Here is a 17,380-nt window from a genome sequence, read left to right on the forward strand (position 1 = left end):
TTGGCAGATATTTCTAGCTTTGACCACATTTGACCAATCAACAATGTCCTTACAAAAAAATGGGGATTGTTTACAAATGGCTTCCCATCAAAATATTTTGACAAGAAGTTTGTAGATTTTGTCCTTATAATTCCATAGGCTGTAGGCCACTATTGACTTTCCTGGAAACGACATTTTGTGCTGTTAGATGTGAGGTATGTTATGTTGATAATGATGTGATATCAATTCAACATGATCAGGAAAAAGGAGGATTATGATTGAGAAATGAATATTTATATTATAAAAAGTTCTGAATCTGAAAGAGTGAAAGTCATTCATCATTGGAATGAAAGTGAAAGTGCTCTTTAATTATGAAAATGCCTGCCTGCTGCAAACTATCTGCAATCATGGGCCTGGGGAGATTACTGATTAATCAGAATCACTATGGCATGAAATGTGGAATCTGCCAACTGGCAAAGCGAGGATGCAATCATTCCAGATTGCACATTTTAGCAGTCTCCCATTGCCATTGGCCATTGTCTAAACCGTACCGTCGCCACTTCCAGCCGACTTTCTTAAGTTTCGTATTGCCTGAAACTAAACAAATGCGCATACTTGGTACTAGTACTCACAACACGTCCGAAGGCTTGAGCCGACTTCGGACAATGCCATAAGCAACTGTGACCCTTTGTCCCATCAATTGAAAAATGAAAGTAATAATTTAGCACTTTCATTTTCAAGGCACCTGTATCGAAATGGTTTGAGGTCTCTGGATCAAGATCAAAATGGAGAAGTATGAAACCATTGCGGAGATTGGGAGAGGAGCTGGTGGCCCTGTGTATCAGGTGCGGAATAAGGAAAATAACAAGTGAGTGAAGTACAAATGTATTTTTTACTTAATATTGTATGAAAAGATACAGGGTGACATACGTGTTTTAAAGAACTTTTTAAACTTTGATGGCCATTTCTACTTGTTATACTGGTTATTTGCCTCGAGCTTGATCGTTTACTTTGATTACTTTCGCATTAATTTTAAAGTTGTCATGTCAACAGACCTACTCTTGCCTAAAAACCCTGCCACAGTAGTGTTTGAATTCTACAAATGTTTTGATGCGGCCAGCATATAGTCAGCTAGGTTTTATATGTGATTCAAAAGAAAGTAAACAATCGACCTCTCAGTGGCAGTTTTGTGAAATCTTTTCCAAAAGATTCCAATCAATATGTTTTAGATTTGCTGCCCTAAAGCGATTGGAAATTAACGAGAAGAAAAAGACGAAAACTAAAGATGCTGTCTGTCGCGAAGCCAGGTAAGTGTAAATAGCTAATAGGTGGTGTAAATGTGGCATGTTGGTGGTGAAAATTTGACAAGTCACACGTTGGTGATTGTTCACCAAACAATTGTAGCTTCACTGGAATTCAAATTGGTTGGTAATTGGGAAAGTCTTGTTGCAAAAGCAACAAATAAGTTTTCGAGCATTGCTTAGTGTTTTTCTTGTGCAAGGTAGCCAGACTTGCCAGAGTGAATATCATCAGCTCTTGATATAATTACTCTTTAATGAGTATGAGAATGAGTATTCATAAGCATGAGTATTGACAGAGGGTTTAAAAATATCTTGCCTGTAAAGCTTAGTGAGGATCCAACCCTTGTCGTAATTCTTCCAGTATCCTCTCCAAATTGAAGCATCCACACATTGTTGCATATCACGATTCGTTCTTCGATGAAGACCAGCGCTATCTCTGCATCGTTCAGGATTATTGCGATGGAGGAACACTTGACGATCGGATACGACAGGCGGAGAAGGTAATTAAATGATTTGAGTTGAGATTGTGAGGAGCCTCGTAGCCTTGTGGTTAACAGTGCTGGCTACCATGCAAAAGGACCTGGGTTCAATCCCAGGAGAATCAAGGATTGTATTTCTGGATGAACCGGCGTGGCTTTCAAGGAACTGAGTCCTTACAGTCTTTCAAATAAGACTTAAAACTGAGGTTCCTTGTATCTGGTGTCTATGCCAGAGCCAGCGTCTATGGCAGAGGTAGCAAAAGACCCCACCAAGTGAAAAAACGCAATAGCTTACGGTGGACTCTACCTCTGACTGAAGAGAATGTCACCAGGCCAATCATCACAACTTGTGCCCAACCATAGTGGTACGTAAAATAATGCTTTTCCCATCTTGGAGAAGATTAGAACTACTCCTTGGAGAATAACGCCTCAAACTGCAGAGGGAACACCAAAGAAGATGATACTGTTTGACCCATAAGTATTTTCCTCTTCAGAAAAATGAGCATTTTCCAGAGAACCAGATTATGCAGTGGTTTATTCAGATCGTGATGGCCGTCCAGTACATGCATTCAAATAAAGTCTTACACAGAGATATCAAACCACAGAACGTGTTTATGACGAAGAAAGGTGTGGTCAAACTCGGTAAGAGTTTTCCTGTTCTTGTACGTCTTACTAATTTTGATTCCGTTCTCCCGTATGATGCTTGTGACTGCAGTTCTTTATACTGTAGTCTCTCATATATTCTAGTTTGGCATCTTCTGTTGGTTAAAAGTTGTGAGACTTATAATCCAGATACTGTTAAGTCAAACTGTTGTGGCAAATAACGTAAGTTCACAATAGCAAAAGCAAAAAAAAGAGAAGTAGTCGCTTTCTTTCATTTGGTTCCGTCGTTACAGGTGATTTTGGAATCTCTAAAACATTAGAGAGCACAATCGATGTGGCCAAAACCTGTGTTGGAACACCGTGCTACTTGAGTCCAGAGTTGTGTACAGACGTCCCGTACAGTTCCAAGTCGGATGTTTGGGCGGTCGGCTGTCTGTTGTATGAGATGTGTGCCCACCGTGTTGCATTTGACGGCCAGAGCCTTGCTGGGTTATTTTATAAGATAATTCAAGCAGAATTTCAGGTATGCTTTCAAACCTACATATATCTCATTGTTAATGACAAATATAAATGTCAGATGTCAACCTTATAATCTGGACTTTCTTATAAACGTTTTGGTTTCATGTATCTGTCCGATATTTTTTACAGGAAGTCCCGGCTCATTGCTCGGCTAAAATGCGTGATCTCATCAAGGCGACTTTGACAAAGACTCCTGAAGACAGACCAAGGTAATTACTTTTACCCTGAAATACTTTGATAAAAAACTGACATAATCAGACATTCTGCCAGGGATAATTTTTTTCAGAATTTTTGGGTAAAAGACCCCCTTCTGAGAGGTTTTTGTAGAACACCTTACATTGGCTCCCAAATGCCAACTTCAGAAATCATGAAAATTTGTCAAATAATCTTTCAGGGGGACATGCCGTGAATATTTTGAGGGGGGCTTTCTCCCTGTCCCCCCTCAGAGAAAGCCCTGACAATTATTTCTTACTCTTTTTTTAGTGCCAGTAATATTCTAAACATGCCATTCGTCCGTGAGCACCTCGATCGCTTTGTCGAAGAGAAGGAATACCTCCAGCAGCAGCGAGAATTAAAGATGTCGCCAGCGAACACGCTCGATAAAAAAGGAAGCAAATTATTCCGGCCCAAAACGTCGCCAGTCAAGTAAGTAGTAAATACCAGGGACAAAATTGTGCTTTTGAATATTAAACTCGAGCAGTGCCTGTTATATCATGGTAGCGCCAGATGATGATGAGGTCAATTGGGGTCAATTGGGGTCAATTAAGTCTTAATATCGTGCAATCACGTTACAATGATTGACAAAAGTGTTTATACACAAACCAAAGTTTTCCTTGCAAAGTGTCCGAAGAGGTGTTTTTGTAATTTCAGTTCAATTAAACTTTAAAAAAAGTTTAATTGAACTGAAATTACACATATATCTTGAAAGCGATTCCTTTCTTTAGTTTACTATTACAGTCTTTATCTCTTTCTTATATTTTAGATCATTGAAGTACCTCTCGCCGAATTCCACCCTCGGATCTGAAGACCAGAGTCCATCGCTTCAGAGGAAACGACCCGTGTCAAGTGCTGCTCTCTATTGTGGTAATCTATCAGTGCCAAATGACTCGTTAAAGAGCTCATCGTTAAGTGAGTATGATTATACAGTGGAACCTCTCTTTGCGAACACCTCTCTAATAAAGACGCCCTCTCTATTAAGGACACTAGTTTTGATCCCTAATAGGTTGTCTCCGTTCAATTTGACCTCTCTAATGAGGACACTTCTCTATTAAGGACAGCACTTGTCAGTCCCGAGGGTGTGCTTAAGATGGTACCGTTCAAAGTAGGCCCTCTGGTCACCACTTTCAAAATGTTTATTTTCGGAAATTTTTCAAAGACGGCGCTTCTTAATAATTTTCAGATAGCAGTTTAACCGGAAGTGAGGCAGAAGTCGATCAAACAGCTAATAACCACCAGGAACCGGATTACGCCGATGACTTTGAACCTCTGGATGAGGAGCAAGAACATTCCGATCAGTCAGACGTGGACGAAGGTTTGTAAACAAACCTCTTCCTCCTTGCACCTACCCAAGTAATTGTGTGAATTAAGTATCAGACTGTACAAGAAATTGGGAATGATTTTGACAACATCAAAACTTAAAAACCTAAGAATCCACCCGCTCTCATATTCTTGGTGAAAATACCTCATCTCTAAAATATGGTTAAAGAGTTGTCAGATGTTTGCCCCCTTCATTTTCATCACTAACATATGTGTGTAACAAGATTCTATCCAAGCTCTACATCGTTTGCATCTCATGTCTCCGCGTGACAGGAATTAACCAAACCTAACCCCTGCTTTCTAACCCCCTGAACAGCATACAGAGATGTACTCCAAAGACCAGGTGAGGTCACGAATTTGACAATTGCACCGTCAATCCACACCCGTCACAATATTTGAAAAATATTCACATCACTGTTTATGTATTCGCCACATGTCACTTTTTTGCACAATTTGACATTTCCTTTTTACCCTCGGTTGCCTAAAGGCCTACTTTCACATTTTCTCATTTAGAAAAATCAGTGTTCTGTTGTGAGAAATGTTTACTTTTGGCAATGTTCTTCTACTTCTGTAGCTTACATCGTTTCTCACTTGGTGGGGTCTCATGCTTGCCCTGACAGAGACACCAGATACAGGGAACCACATGTTCACATCTAATTCTTAAGACTGTGAAGAGCCAGAAATTTGAGTTCTTTGAAAGTTAGCCAGTTTGTCCAGAAATACAATCCTGGGTTCTCCCTGGGATTGAACCCGTGTCCTATTGGTGTGGTAGCAAGCAGTGTTAACTCTAGGCTCCTCCCTTTCCGATGTGGCCGGTTGGTTAGCCGCCAGATAGTTAGATGTTGTTCGGTTGTTGGTCAAATAGGACCTGAGTTAATTATTTTGTTACAACATGTATGGTGCTGGCTTGTGGTGGACGCCATCAAGAGACTTGTTTACAAAACACAGTTTATTTTAGGCCTATGCACTTACCTTCTTACGTAAGTGCATAGGTTCATTTTCTATCAGTTTTCTTATACTCGCCCCATTCGTGTGCAGAGCTCTGTGGTGTGGAGACCAGAAGAACGTTTGCTCCTGTTTCTCCTTCTTGGACAATTTACTCCAAGGTTCGACGTTTGTGATTAATTCTTTCCAAGCCTATAAATGGAAAGAATGCTTTTCTAACTGTGTGTCGGGCTGTGTGTCTCGAGGGATATTTCAAACTATGTATTGGCACAGACCGACATAGACTCGTGCACATGTGATACAGCTATTTCGTAAAGTCGTTTAAACAAGTCTCTGTGGCGGCCGCAAGGAGGGGCACTTTACGTTTACGTGTACGTGTACGTGTTGTCGTACTTCCTGTTAGATATATGTACTTCCTGTTGGATGTGTACTTCCTGTTTGTCATTCAAGGCCTTCGTAAACCGTGACTTCTCTTTGTCACTCACTTCCGTTACCGGACTTGCACTCATCCTGTTCTTTTTCGTGACGTCATCTCTACATGTACATGACTGTGTTTCTACTGGCGGATGTGTCTTCAGTTACAGACGGAGCGAACTTCTCCTAGCATTCAATGAGCTCTGGTGGTGTTGACACTTATAATATGTTTATGTTTACCTGGCTTGTTCCTGTTATTGTGAATAAAGTGTGTTTGTGTATTTGTGTAAAACAGCTTCAGGGTTTGTGTTTCTTCTGGTAATTTAGTAGTGTTTTTTCATGCAGCTATGGTACATTGGTCTCTCCGACCGGATTTTTCATCCAGATCACATTCTTCGAGGCTGTTTTGCTGATCAATTTTTCTTTCCAGGAGCATTCATTGGTGATTGTTTGTTGTCTTTGAAGAGATCTATGTCACAAGTTCATGCATTTCTGACATCACTTTTCATACCTACATGTATTTCATAGCGTACCGGTTGTGTGAATGCGTCATGTGCGTGCAACGTTACGTTTGCGTCATTGTAAATGAGTCATGTGCGAATGCGTCTTGTGTGTGTCACTGTGAATGAGATGTGAATGAGGTGTTTCTTGTTTCTTACATTTTCATTTACAATTCTGGTGTGGTCGTTTTGTGCGTGTCATCACTATTCACACGGCATATTTCATTCGGTACGACATTTTGGTATCATGTTCTATTCAATGAGTTAGAGTTGTGTATTGCAAAATGGGCCAAATGCATATAAGTGCATTTGTTATTTTCAGTTGTTTGAGCAACGGTGCTCTGGTCATATAATTTGATGATGTGTTGCATATACATGTACTCTTATAGTGATCAGTAACGTTACGTGTGTTTCATTCATTCACTGGTATTAAATTGTTACGTGACATATTTGTGCATAAGGTAGTGTTGAGCCGAGGACTATCGGGTGTAGAGATTCTAAATAAGAATCTAAGCATTTCGTCGTGGGTTTTAAGTGGAGAACCTTTGGAGCATACTTGTCGAGATTGGCACTAGCTGATTAAAAACGGTGCGTGCCAATTGCGACCGGTCATCTCGTATAAAGCATTTATTGTGCGGTGTAAAACATCCTCCCCTCAGTGTGTCTTTATTTTCATACTCAAGTACAATAGTACAATATGGCGGCAAGTTTAAATGAGTTGCTTGAGAAGAGGCGAATCACCAGAGGTCGCTTCACAAAATATATCACTGTGACAGATACAGCTGCTAAGGAAGCTGAAACACTTGTTGCTGATGATGAGTCTAATGAAAAAGATGTGCATATAGCGATACGTACAGCTCTTTCTTCATTCAAAAGGGTTGAGGAAGTTTATGGGGAGTTATCAGGAGTGCAGGATCAAATAGATTATCATGCAGACAATGATGCTCGCCTAAAAGCGGTGAAAGATGATGATGGTGAGGTGAGATACCTCAAAGCGTACAATCATATGTGTGCTTCGATACAAGGGTTAGAGGCATGTTTATCACCTGTGCAGGAAGCAAGTGAAGCATCCGGAAAATCTGCTAAATCTGAGTTCAGCCCGGAAATGTTTGCAGAAAGCTTGTCAAAGGCTCTCGCCGGAGTGAGCACTGGCGTTTCTGAGACACAACTAGAAGAAATTCTTTCTACGCTGACGCACAAGAAGCGAGTTATTCAGATCCCAAAATTCAAGGGCGATACTGAGCTATTTGATCAATGGCGAGATCTTGTGGGTGCAGAGGTTAGAAAACCTGGGTACAGTGATGTCGAGAAGACTCATGTTGTAATTTCATTACTCGATGGAGAGGTAGCAAAGTTGGTGTCTGGTTTGAAAGACCCAAGCTACGAAGAAATAATCGAGTTCTTAGAGAATCGTTACGGAGATGTGTTAGCTCGCATTGAGAAGGCTGTCAATGAGATAGCTAGTGTTCCAGTTGTAAAAAGTCCCACAGTTCGAGAGTTGGATCCTGTGCTGAACACACTGGTGGCAAACTGGAATTACATTAAGAAGAGGACACACGATGACCCAGAGCTCATCCGATCTAGTTGGATTCTCACTGCGTTAGTAAGGAGGAAGATGCCGAAGAGTTTGGTGAGAAAGTGGGACAGCGAACGAATCAAAGAAGAAAAGAGAACGACAGCTCCGTCCAACCTTCCAATTCGAATTGACGACTTGATCGAGAAGATCCAAGATGCAGTGAAGGTTGCTAGAAGGTCAGAGTCCCTTCCAAACGATCCAAAAAAGGAAAGATCATTTGAAAGGCGTCCATCTGGCCACGCCTTGAATGTGATCCCACAAACACAGGAGAGTACCGAAAGTCGGTGTGTCTTTTGTGATAATGCACACCAATCCTATTCGTGTCCGTCCGTTTCCAAGATGCGTGTTGAGGAGAGATGCGAGCGTGTGAAAGCAGCAAGGGCTTGCTTCAATTGCTTGTCGAGATTCCACATGGTAAAAACATGTCGATCTAGGGGATGCAAATCGTGTAAGAAGAATCACCATACTTTGCTCCACTTCGAGAAAAGAAGTGGAAGTGACAACGCTGCGAGAAGTAATGTATCAGGTTCTTCTAACCTTACATCAAAGGTACCACATCAGAACAAAGTTGAATCGACTGCAGGACTGGTCAAGTCTACTGGTTCAACGAATGTCGTCATGCAGAGCGGCATAGTCAAACTTGAGTCAAAGTCTAGGGTTGCGGAAGGTCGCGTGTTACTGGACACCGGGAGTGGTGTTACGTTCATTAGCCGTTCAATGGCAAAAAGATTGAATTTGAGAGGCCCCAAGGTTGAAGGTGAGTTCATCTTGGCAGGTGGAGAGGTGATGGCTACCACTACTGAGAAGGTCAAGTTCTATCTATCGGGAATTCTTCCTGGCTGGAAGGGAGAAGTTTTCGAAATTTCTGCGTACATTTTGGACAAGCCAAGTGCTCCGATAAATGCTGTCAACGTGGATTTCACCAAGATGAGTCATTTGAGGGGTCTACAGCTCGCGGAAAGATTTCCTGTCCAGGCAAACTCTGAAGTGGATGTTCTTCTGGGCATTGAAGACACTCTCAACATCTTAAAAGAGAAGAGAATCAGAGGGCCTCCAGGAACGCCCATGGCACAGAAGACTCACATAGGCTGGATCCTATGTGGGCCGTACTCAACCCAGACCGAAGTCAACCGTACTTATTGTGTCCACCGCGTCAGCTTCCAAGAACAGAATGAAACTGAGATGGCAACCCGTTATTGGGACCTTGAACACCTGGGCATTCGTCCTAATGAGAGTAAGAACTCGACTGAACTTGAGACTTCGGTCTTGGAGCAACACCGAATGATGACAACACGAGTAGGAGACCATTATGTGACTGGATTACCACGTCATCCAAGTTACAAGGATAGGATCCTCAAAAGCAACAGAGCCTTAGCTACAAATCGTCTAATAGGACTCGAGAAGAGACTGAAGAGAGACCCCAGATTAGCATCCGAGTATGAAGCTCAGATTCAAGACCTGCTCTCAGCTGGAAGAGCCGAAAAGGTATTGGAGGATAGAGAGCCTGACAATCATCAGGTTTGGTACCTTCCTCACCATCCAGTCGTGCGAAGAGATAAGACGACGACCAAAGTGCGTGTTGTTTTTGATGGGTCCATGATTGGATATGAAGGTGTATCGTTAAATGAGACATTGCTGCCAGGGCCAGCATTGCAGCCGGATCTCCCAGGGGTTTTGTTGCGATTTAGACGCCACAGAGTGGCATTAGTGGCTGACATCGAGAAGATGTTCCTTCAAGTTAAAATGAGAAAAGAGGATCAGGATTCTCAGAGGTTCTTATGGAGAGGTTTGGACAAGTCCAAGGAACCGGAGGTTTATCGTTTAACAACGGTGACTTTTGGTCTCACTTCATCACCATTCCAGACGATTCTTGACCACGTGAAGACAAAGAAGGAATCATATCCAAAAGCTGTCGCTGAGATCGAAGACAACATCTTCGTTGATGATGTTCTTACTGGTGAGGAATTAGTAGAAGACGCGGCAACTTTAACAACTGATTTGAAGACTGTTTTGTATGACGGAGGGTTTTCTTTGCGAAAATTTATTTCGAACAAGCCAGAGGCGCTATCTCATTTAGAAGAGAGAGACTTAGCTTCATTTCACAAGGTTGCAACATTTGCCGAGGAAAGCACAAAGACGCTGGGCGTGAAATACTCACCACGTGAAGATGTCCTCATGTTTTCCTTCCTTGAGAGAATGGACGATAGGCCGGTGGAGACTCGTCGTTCTGTTCTACAGCAGTTACACAGAGTATACGATCCGTTAGGAATGCTTTCTCCGTTCACCATAAAGGCAAAACAGATTTTCCAGAGAACATGGCTGACACAAGGGACATGGGACGACCCTTTACCCGAGGAGCTAGATCATGAATGGAGGACTTGGAAGGAACAAGTTGAGATCCTCGATGAAATCAAAGTTCCTCGATGCCTCAAACCTGAAGATTTCCAGAATCCAATTTACTCCCTCCATGGTTTTGGCGATGCGTGCGAAGCTTCCTACGGCAGTGCAATCTATCTCTTGGCTGAAGATAGACCATCTGGAAGGAAGTATTCTACACTGCTCTTTTCAAAGACTCGTCTGTCTCCTATTGGGAAGAGACATAGCATTCCTGAGCTGGAACTCATTGCCGCGCTCATCAATGCTAGACTGGTGACATACGTCAGAAATGAACTCAAGCTGCTGATAGAGAAGACAATCTGTTGGACTGACTCTCAGGTCGTGTTGCACTGGATTTCAAAGCCAGCGTATACATGGCAAGTTTTCGTTGCTAATCGGGTGTCAGAGATTCAACAGCTTGTTAGACCACTGAATTGGAGATACGTGCCCGGCAAACTTAATCCTGCGGACCTATGCTCACGAGGTGTCACAGCGAGAGCAGTGGTCGACTCCGCACTGTGGTGGGATGGACCACTGTTTCTGAGGCAAAAGGAAACGGAGTGGCCCCCAATAATTGTGGTCTCTAATGAAGCCGAGAAGGCTAACGAGAAGAAGAAGACAACAAGTACCTCGTTGGCGGTTTTGCCCAGTCAAAGAATCAAGGACTCCGAGGTAGAACAATATGTGGAGAAATTTTCAGACTATGAGAAATTCATCAGAGTCATGATGAGATTGAGGAGTTGGATCACACTATACCGAAGAGACAAAGCAAACAAAGATGTAGACACTGTCCGAGATGAGGGGAGTGATCGATTGAGTGAGAGGAGGAAGGAAGAACTTCATTGGATACAATGGGCCCAAGAGAAGCATTTCCAGAAGGAGATACAGAAGCTTAAAGCTGGAGAGAGTGTAGAGAAGACAAGTGTCATCGTCCAATTGAACCCATATTGGGATAAGCGATCACGAGTTATCCGCGTAGGTGGTCGCCTCAACTATGCCCCACTGCCAGAAGAAGTGAAGCACCCAATCGTTCTTCCGACTCACAATTCGTTCGTGAAGATGCTTGTGATGCATTACCACAAGATTACCTTGCATCCTGGAGCGGCTCAGACTCTAGCGAGTCTACGAAACAGATATTGGATTGTCCATGGGAAACAAGAGGTGCGGCGGATACTCAATACGTGCAAAACCTGTCGAGAACCTCTCAAGATCGACCAACGAATGGCACCTTTGCCAGAGGAGCGTATATCAATCGCACCAGCATTCACTAATGTCGGTGTCGATTTTGCTGGGCCACTCTTCGTGAGGGTCACAGTTGGAGGTGAATCAACAAGCAAAGTGTACATTTGTCTGTTTTCCTGTATGGTGACTAGGGCCATACACCTTGAGCTTGTCGAAACACTGACTACTGAGCAGTTTATGTTGGCCTTGCCGAGAATGATGAGCCGAAGAGGACGATGTCGGATGATGCTGTCGGACAACGCTAAAACTTTTAAGAAGGCTTCAGACATAGTCCAGAAGATTTTCAAGAAGCAGGATGATGTTAGAGACAAGTTAGAACAAGAGGGCATACGCTGGAAGTTCATCACTGAACGTGCTCCATGGCACGGTGGGTTTTACGAGAGAATGGTTGGATCGGTAAAGAGACCATTGAAGAAGGTTCTCGGGAAATCGAAGCTCACCCAGATTGAGCTGATGACTGTTTTAACGGAAGTAGAGGCAATGGTGAACTCGCGTCCATTGACCATGGTGTCGAGTGATACAGAGGATTGGTTGCCCCTCACTCCGGGGCACCTTGCCATAGGACGAAGCCCCCAGTCTCTTCCGGAGGTTGACAAGGTTACAGCACAGACCACACTTGGCAAGTGTTGGCGGTACCAACAGTCTCTTATGAAGCAATTTTGGAACAGATGGACAACAGAGTACCTTCTCCAACTCCAGCAGATGCGGAAGTGGACCGATGTAAGGGACAACCTTCAAGTTGGGGACGTTGTATTTTTGGCAGAAGAAGGGATGCGAAAGGGAGACTGGACGTTGGCCAAAGTGGAAGAGTTGCACCCAGGCAGGGACAACTTAGTGAGGTCCGTGACAGTGAGGACAGCTGCTGGTCTGAGACGGCGACCAGTACAGAAGTTAAGGTTACTTGAACCAGTAGATAATCAGTAGATTATCGCGTACGATTATTACTTATAGATTAGGACATGATGAAGTCATTGCAATTTCCGATGATAATGTTTGCACTACTAGTATACTTTGTTCAAACGATTCATATAGTAAAATGCTACAAGCGTAGCGCGCGCAAGCAACATAGAGATTTTGTTTTAGTTTGTAGTAAAAATCTTTATACTTGGGTTAATTCGATTTTCAGAGGGGAGGATGTTCGGTTGTTGGTCAAATAGGACCTGAGTTAATTATTTTGTTACAACATGTATGGTGCTGGCTTGTGGTGGACGCCATCAAGAGACTTGTTTACAAAACACAGTTTATTTTAGGCCTATGCACTTACCTTCTTACGTAAGTGCATAGGTTCATTTTCTATCAGTTTTCTTATACTCGCCCCATTCGTGTGCAGAGCTCTGTGGTGTGGAGACCAGAAGAACGTTTGCTCCTGTTTCTCCTTCTTGGACAATTTACTCCAAGGTTCGACGTTTGTGATTAATTCTTTCCAAGCCTATAAATGGAAAGAATGCTTTTCTAACTGTGTGTCGGGCTGTGTGTCTCGAGGGATATTTCAAACTATGTATTGGCACAGACCGACATAGACTCGTGCACATGTGATACAGCTATTTCGTAAAGTCGTTTAAAACAAGTCTCTGTGGCGGCCGCAAGGAGGGGCACTTTACGTTTACGTGTACGTGTACGTGTTGTCGTACTTCCTGTTAGATATATGTACTTCCTGTTGGATGTGTACTTCCTGTTTGTCATTCAAGGCCTTCGTAAACCGTGACTTCTCTTTGTCACTCACTTCCGTTACCGGACTTGCACTCATCCTGTTCTTTTTCGTGACGTCATCTCTACATGTACATGACTGTGTTTCTACTGGCGGATGTGTCTTCAGTTACAGACGGAGCGAACTTCTCCTAGCATTCAATGAGCTCTGGTGGTGTTGACACTTATAATATGTTTATGTTTACCTGGCTTGTTCCTGTTATTGTGAATAAAGTGTGTTTGTGTATTTGTGTAAAACAGCTTCAGGGTTTGTGTTTCTTCTGGTAATTTAGTAGTGTTTTTTCATGTAGCTATGGTACAGATGTAGGGTACAAACAGCCTTCTTGCCAGACGCCTGGAATTCCTGACGCTTTTTTTGTTTTTTGTTTTTTTGTTAAGTGCCTTGAAGTGTTTTACAAAAGGCGCTATATAGATTGTTTTAATAATAAAATAATAATAATAGAAATTTGGAAGTAAAGAGTGTCCCATAAGCCAAAGCTGGCTGGCCTTTTCATGAGGGATGACACTATGAACAAACTTGACTTATAGTCAGCAAGTTTCTAGATCTGCCCTGCATGTAGTGGTTTCTGTGTTTTAGATATCCCTGAGGAGCTTCCTGATGGAGCGTATGGGTTGGACGAGGATGGCCGACGGGCTGCTGCTGCTGCTGATTCAGATTCTGAGGAGGGGGATGAACCAGAATATGATGATGATTTCGAGGAATACATGTCTGACGAGGTAGGAACATTTTTTTTTCTGACTCACGAAAGGCGCAAAAATTTTGATCACTTACTTAATGATCTTCAAAGTCGAGTTCAGTTTTCAAATTTTTTAGGGAACAAAGGATGCCTTAAAGGGTAACTCCTGTCAAATTTCACAATGTTTTAGCTGTTTTTGACAAATGACTACGTCACTTTCTCATAAATTGGTAAGGTTTTCGAATCGAAATGCACATTTTCTAGAAATTGATGGTTTTAATCCCGCCCTGATTCACCTGTGATCTCTAAGACTAGTATTTTTGTGTTTCTCTTGCAGGATTTGGATCAGATCGTGACGACGGCCAAACAGACGCAGGACCGGGTTGACCGGAAGGTGGGAAGTGACGAGGAATACGTCGAGGAGGCGAGGCCAGAGAGTAACGCGTCTCTCAGGAGGAACATGATCATGCAGTGAGTTATTTTGGCACCGGTTTATCCTATTTCAGGAATGGCAGATCATACTTGTGCATGAGGCTTAAATTATGAAGTCTTATTCCTAATCCTAGTGCTGGCTGATGAGTTAGAAAATGACTTGTAAATAGAGCCAGCTTTCTGACATTTTTTAGATACAAGAAAAAAGTGTGATATATCTTGCCAAATCTTCTGATTTTCACCTTGTGTTACAATACCAGACAGAGCCAATTGGGAAATTGTTATCTTAGTCAACTAGAATATGAGCAGATGTGCGCCTTTTTTGCGCAAACCTATCTTGTCTTAGTGACACAAGGTACAGCTAGAGTGTGGTCAGGATCCCAGACAAGATGGTAGTCAGGATCCTTCCCTGAATGGCAACTGAAGCACAATTGTATTCGGCCAAGTAACAAACACTATAGTCTCAGAGCTAACAAACAATTACAAAACAGAACTGGAATGACACATGATACAAATTACTGGCTTCTGACTTTAAAAGACGTAATTTCTTTTTCAGGCACTGTGAAGAGGTTATAGGGAAAGCGAAATTCAAAGAACTGCAGAAATACTGGGGCGATGTGGACACGAGGCCGCAATTTGATCACATCGTCGGCAACGAACACAAAGAGACATGTTACCTTGTTATCGAACTCTTAAATGCCGCTATAGAATGATGAGGGCAAACCAAGGAGACTGATGTTTTCCGTCCATAATTTTCATGAAACAGATGATTGGTGGTTCAGAGATAGAAGTGCTTGTTTTACAAACAAAGAAGCTGTGAATGTGATGTTGAGATATTGAGGGAACTGCTGTCATTTGATTGATCTTTTTCATCCACAATTTCTGACGATTTGCAAAATATGATTAAGGTTTAAAGATAGAAGTGCTTTATTTACACACAAAGAAGTTGTGAATGTGATTTTGAGATCACAGAGGAACCTGTGTCATTCGATAACTCTTTTCGACCACACTTTGCTTTCGCCAAATCTGATCAAATTACAGAAAAGGTGCTTTATTTTGCTTACAGTGTGGTTCTGAATAAGCTGCAATCTGTCGGGTGATGATTCAGCGATTCCTAATAGGGTACTTTAGCAATAATTTGAGTCTGATCAGAACAAAAGCTTGCTTCACTTCAGCTTATTGTCGTAGTTTACTAGCCTGACGTGAGGGGAAAGGTCATTTTCAGGTCACTGAGATTTAGCGACAAAGGTGGAGGACTTTGGGGATTGACCCCCATATTTTAACGGGACAGAGGAGGGGTAGAAAGCTATCTTTCGACTGGCACCCCGTTTTCCCCCCTGCTGAAATAAGTAAAACTAATCCGTCCAACACTTAAGAGTAGTACCGTAGTACTAGTAGTAGCAAGTACAGATTAGAGAGGTTACCAGAACCTGCTGTCCATGGGCGGGTTGACCCACAGTACCTGTTGTCCAGTAAATGTATTTATAAGATTTGATCATGAATATTGTCCAATTTAAGTTTGCTATTGTGAATGTTTGTGTATATATGATGTTTTGGCTTCAGTTTTTAAAAGTAGATGATGGACTAATAATCCAGCCACTACAATTCCCACTGTTTGGTTCAGTGCATGAAGGCCCTGGCGATTTAGCAGCATCTCGTGGGGAAATTTGGTGGGAATAACCTTAAAACAGTATGGGATATCGATTTAGATGTACAGCAGAACCTCCCTTAGCGGATACCTCTCTATTAAGTATGCCCTCTCTATTAAGGACACTACTTTTGGCTGTTTTAACCCAGATTTAGCTAGAACTCCTTGGCAGTTCATGAAGGGAGTATGTCTAGGATGACAAAATTAATGAACTGCCTTGGGAGTGTGGGTTGGGTTCCTAGTCATGAAGTGGCTTGCCAGATTTAAATAAACAAATTTATTTTTAATGCATTTCAAACAAATTCTTTACTGCTCAATGTGAGCTGTAGTTAACACTAACAGCGCCGAACCACGTAGATCTACGTGGCCCAAATCCCCCTCTTTGAGCTGGTTATCGAAGTCTCGTGGACTTCTTTAAAGAACTACGCCATCGCCATCTTCAGGGCAAGATAGGAACTGAAAGGACCAAACGGTCTTCAGTTCCTTCCGTGCCCTGAAGATGGCGATGGCGTAGGTCAGACTGACTTCATGAAAGAACTACGCCATCGCCATCTTTAGGGCAAGGTAGAAATTGAAAGGACCTTTTGTCTTTTCAGTTCCTAGTTTGCCCTGAAGATGGCGATAGCGTAGTTCGTTCATGAAGTCTATAAGACTCCGATAACCAGCTCAAAGGGGGAGGGGGGATTTGGGCCAAGTGGATCTACGTGGTTCGGCGCTGAAGGTGTTAAGATGTGAAAATCTAAAGATTTCTTTAAGAATTCAATTCGTCAAACCTTTGATGTATATTAAAAGTAACGTATGTAAAAATATCCCCTTTGTTTGATTAACAGAGGATGAAATAAAAATAAACTAAAAATCTCACACATAGCGTCTCTTTTCTTAATTAAAAAGCATGCAGCTTCTCAGATCAAGGAGATTGAATTCATTCTGTTCACTTATCAACGTGATGCAATGGAGGTTTCATGCGAAAAACTGTTGGATATGTGCCAATCCTGGTTGAATCGTGCAACTTGGGTTTTGTCTATTTGCTATTGGAATGCAAAAACTGAGGACTGAGAAAATATAAACAAATGTTCTCATCATAGACAGGTTGGACAGGTTTGTGTTGCCACTGACCAGTCACATGTTTTGCCTGGAACAGAGTCACAGGCGCTTGCAGCATTGTCCAAAGGAAATTTCTCTTGGCTTGGCCTTCTGACTTGGTCTGAATGTGAGCCTTTGTTTAGTTTTGGCACTGGCTGGTCTTTGTCAAACTTGTCTATTCTCATAAAAGATATCCTCGCGAAAGTCATAGGAAGTCATTGAAGTCATTGAAGACCACAACAAACCAGCAACAAACAGAAGACTGTGTGGATACATACCACGTGCTATTTTATTTGCTGTCTATATTTAGGTTTGTTTTGGCTTTGAACGTCCACCTCTGTCTGGTGTGATGATGTCTGTAGT

The 17,380-nt window shown here is 42.4% G+C and overlaps 1 protein-coding gene across 2 annotated transcripts; it reads left to right on the forward strand.

Moving 5' to 3' along the window:
* The first annotated feature begins 76 nt into the window (after positions 1-76).
* On the forward strand, positions 77-16,221 carry LOC135492908 (uncharacterized). 2 transcript variants are annotated; one of them, XM_064779626.1, is made up of 14 exons: positions 77-194; positions 721-847; positions 1,209-1,286; positions 1,642-1,780; positions 2,254-2,401; positions 2,656-2,885; positions 3,011-3,090; positions 3,365-3,526; positions 3,864-4,009; positions 4,281-4,412; positions 4,734-4,760; positions 13,755-13,894; positions 14,192-14,325; positions 14,843-16,221. In XM_064779626.1, the coding sequence occupies exons 2-14, from the start codon at positions 765-767 to the stop codon at positions 14,997-14,999; spliced, it is 1,656 nt and encodes a 551-aa protein (XP_064635696.1). In that variant the 5' UTR covers positions 77-194; positions 721-764; the 3' UTR covers positions 15,000-16,221. The 2 variants fall into 2 exon arrangements, with proteins under 2 accessions (XP_064635696.1, XP_064635697.1); XM_064779627.1 differs by lacking the exon at positions 4,734-4,760.
* Positions 16,222-17,380: the final 1,159 nt, after the last annotated feature.

This window comes from Lineus longissimus, chromosome 8 (genome assembly GCF_910592395.1).
Source record: "Lineus longissimus chromosome 8, tnLinLong1.2, whole genome shotgun sequence".
In the NCBI taxonomy this organism is placed as follows: Eukaryota; Metazoa; Nemertea; class Pilidiophora; order Heteronemertea; family Lineidae; genus Lineus; species Lineus longissimus.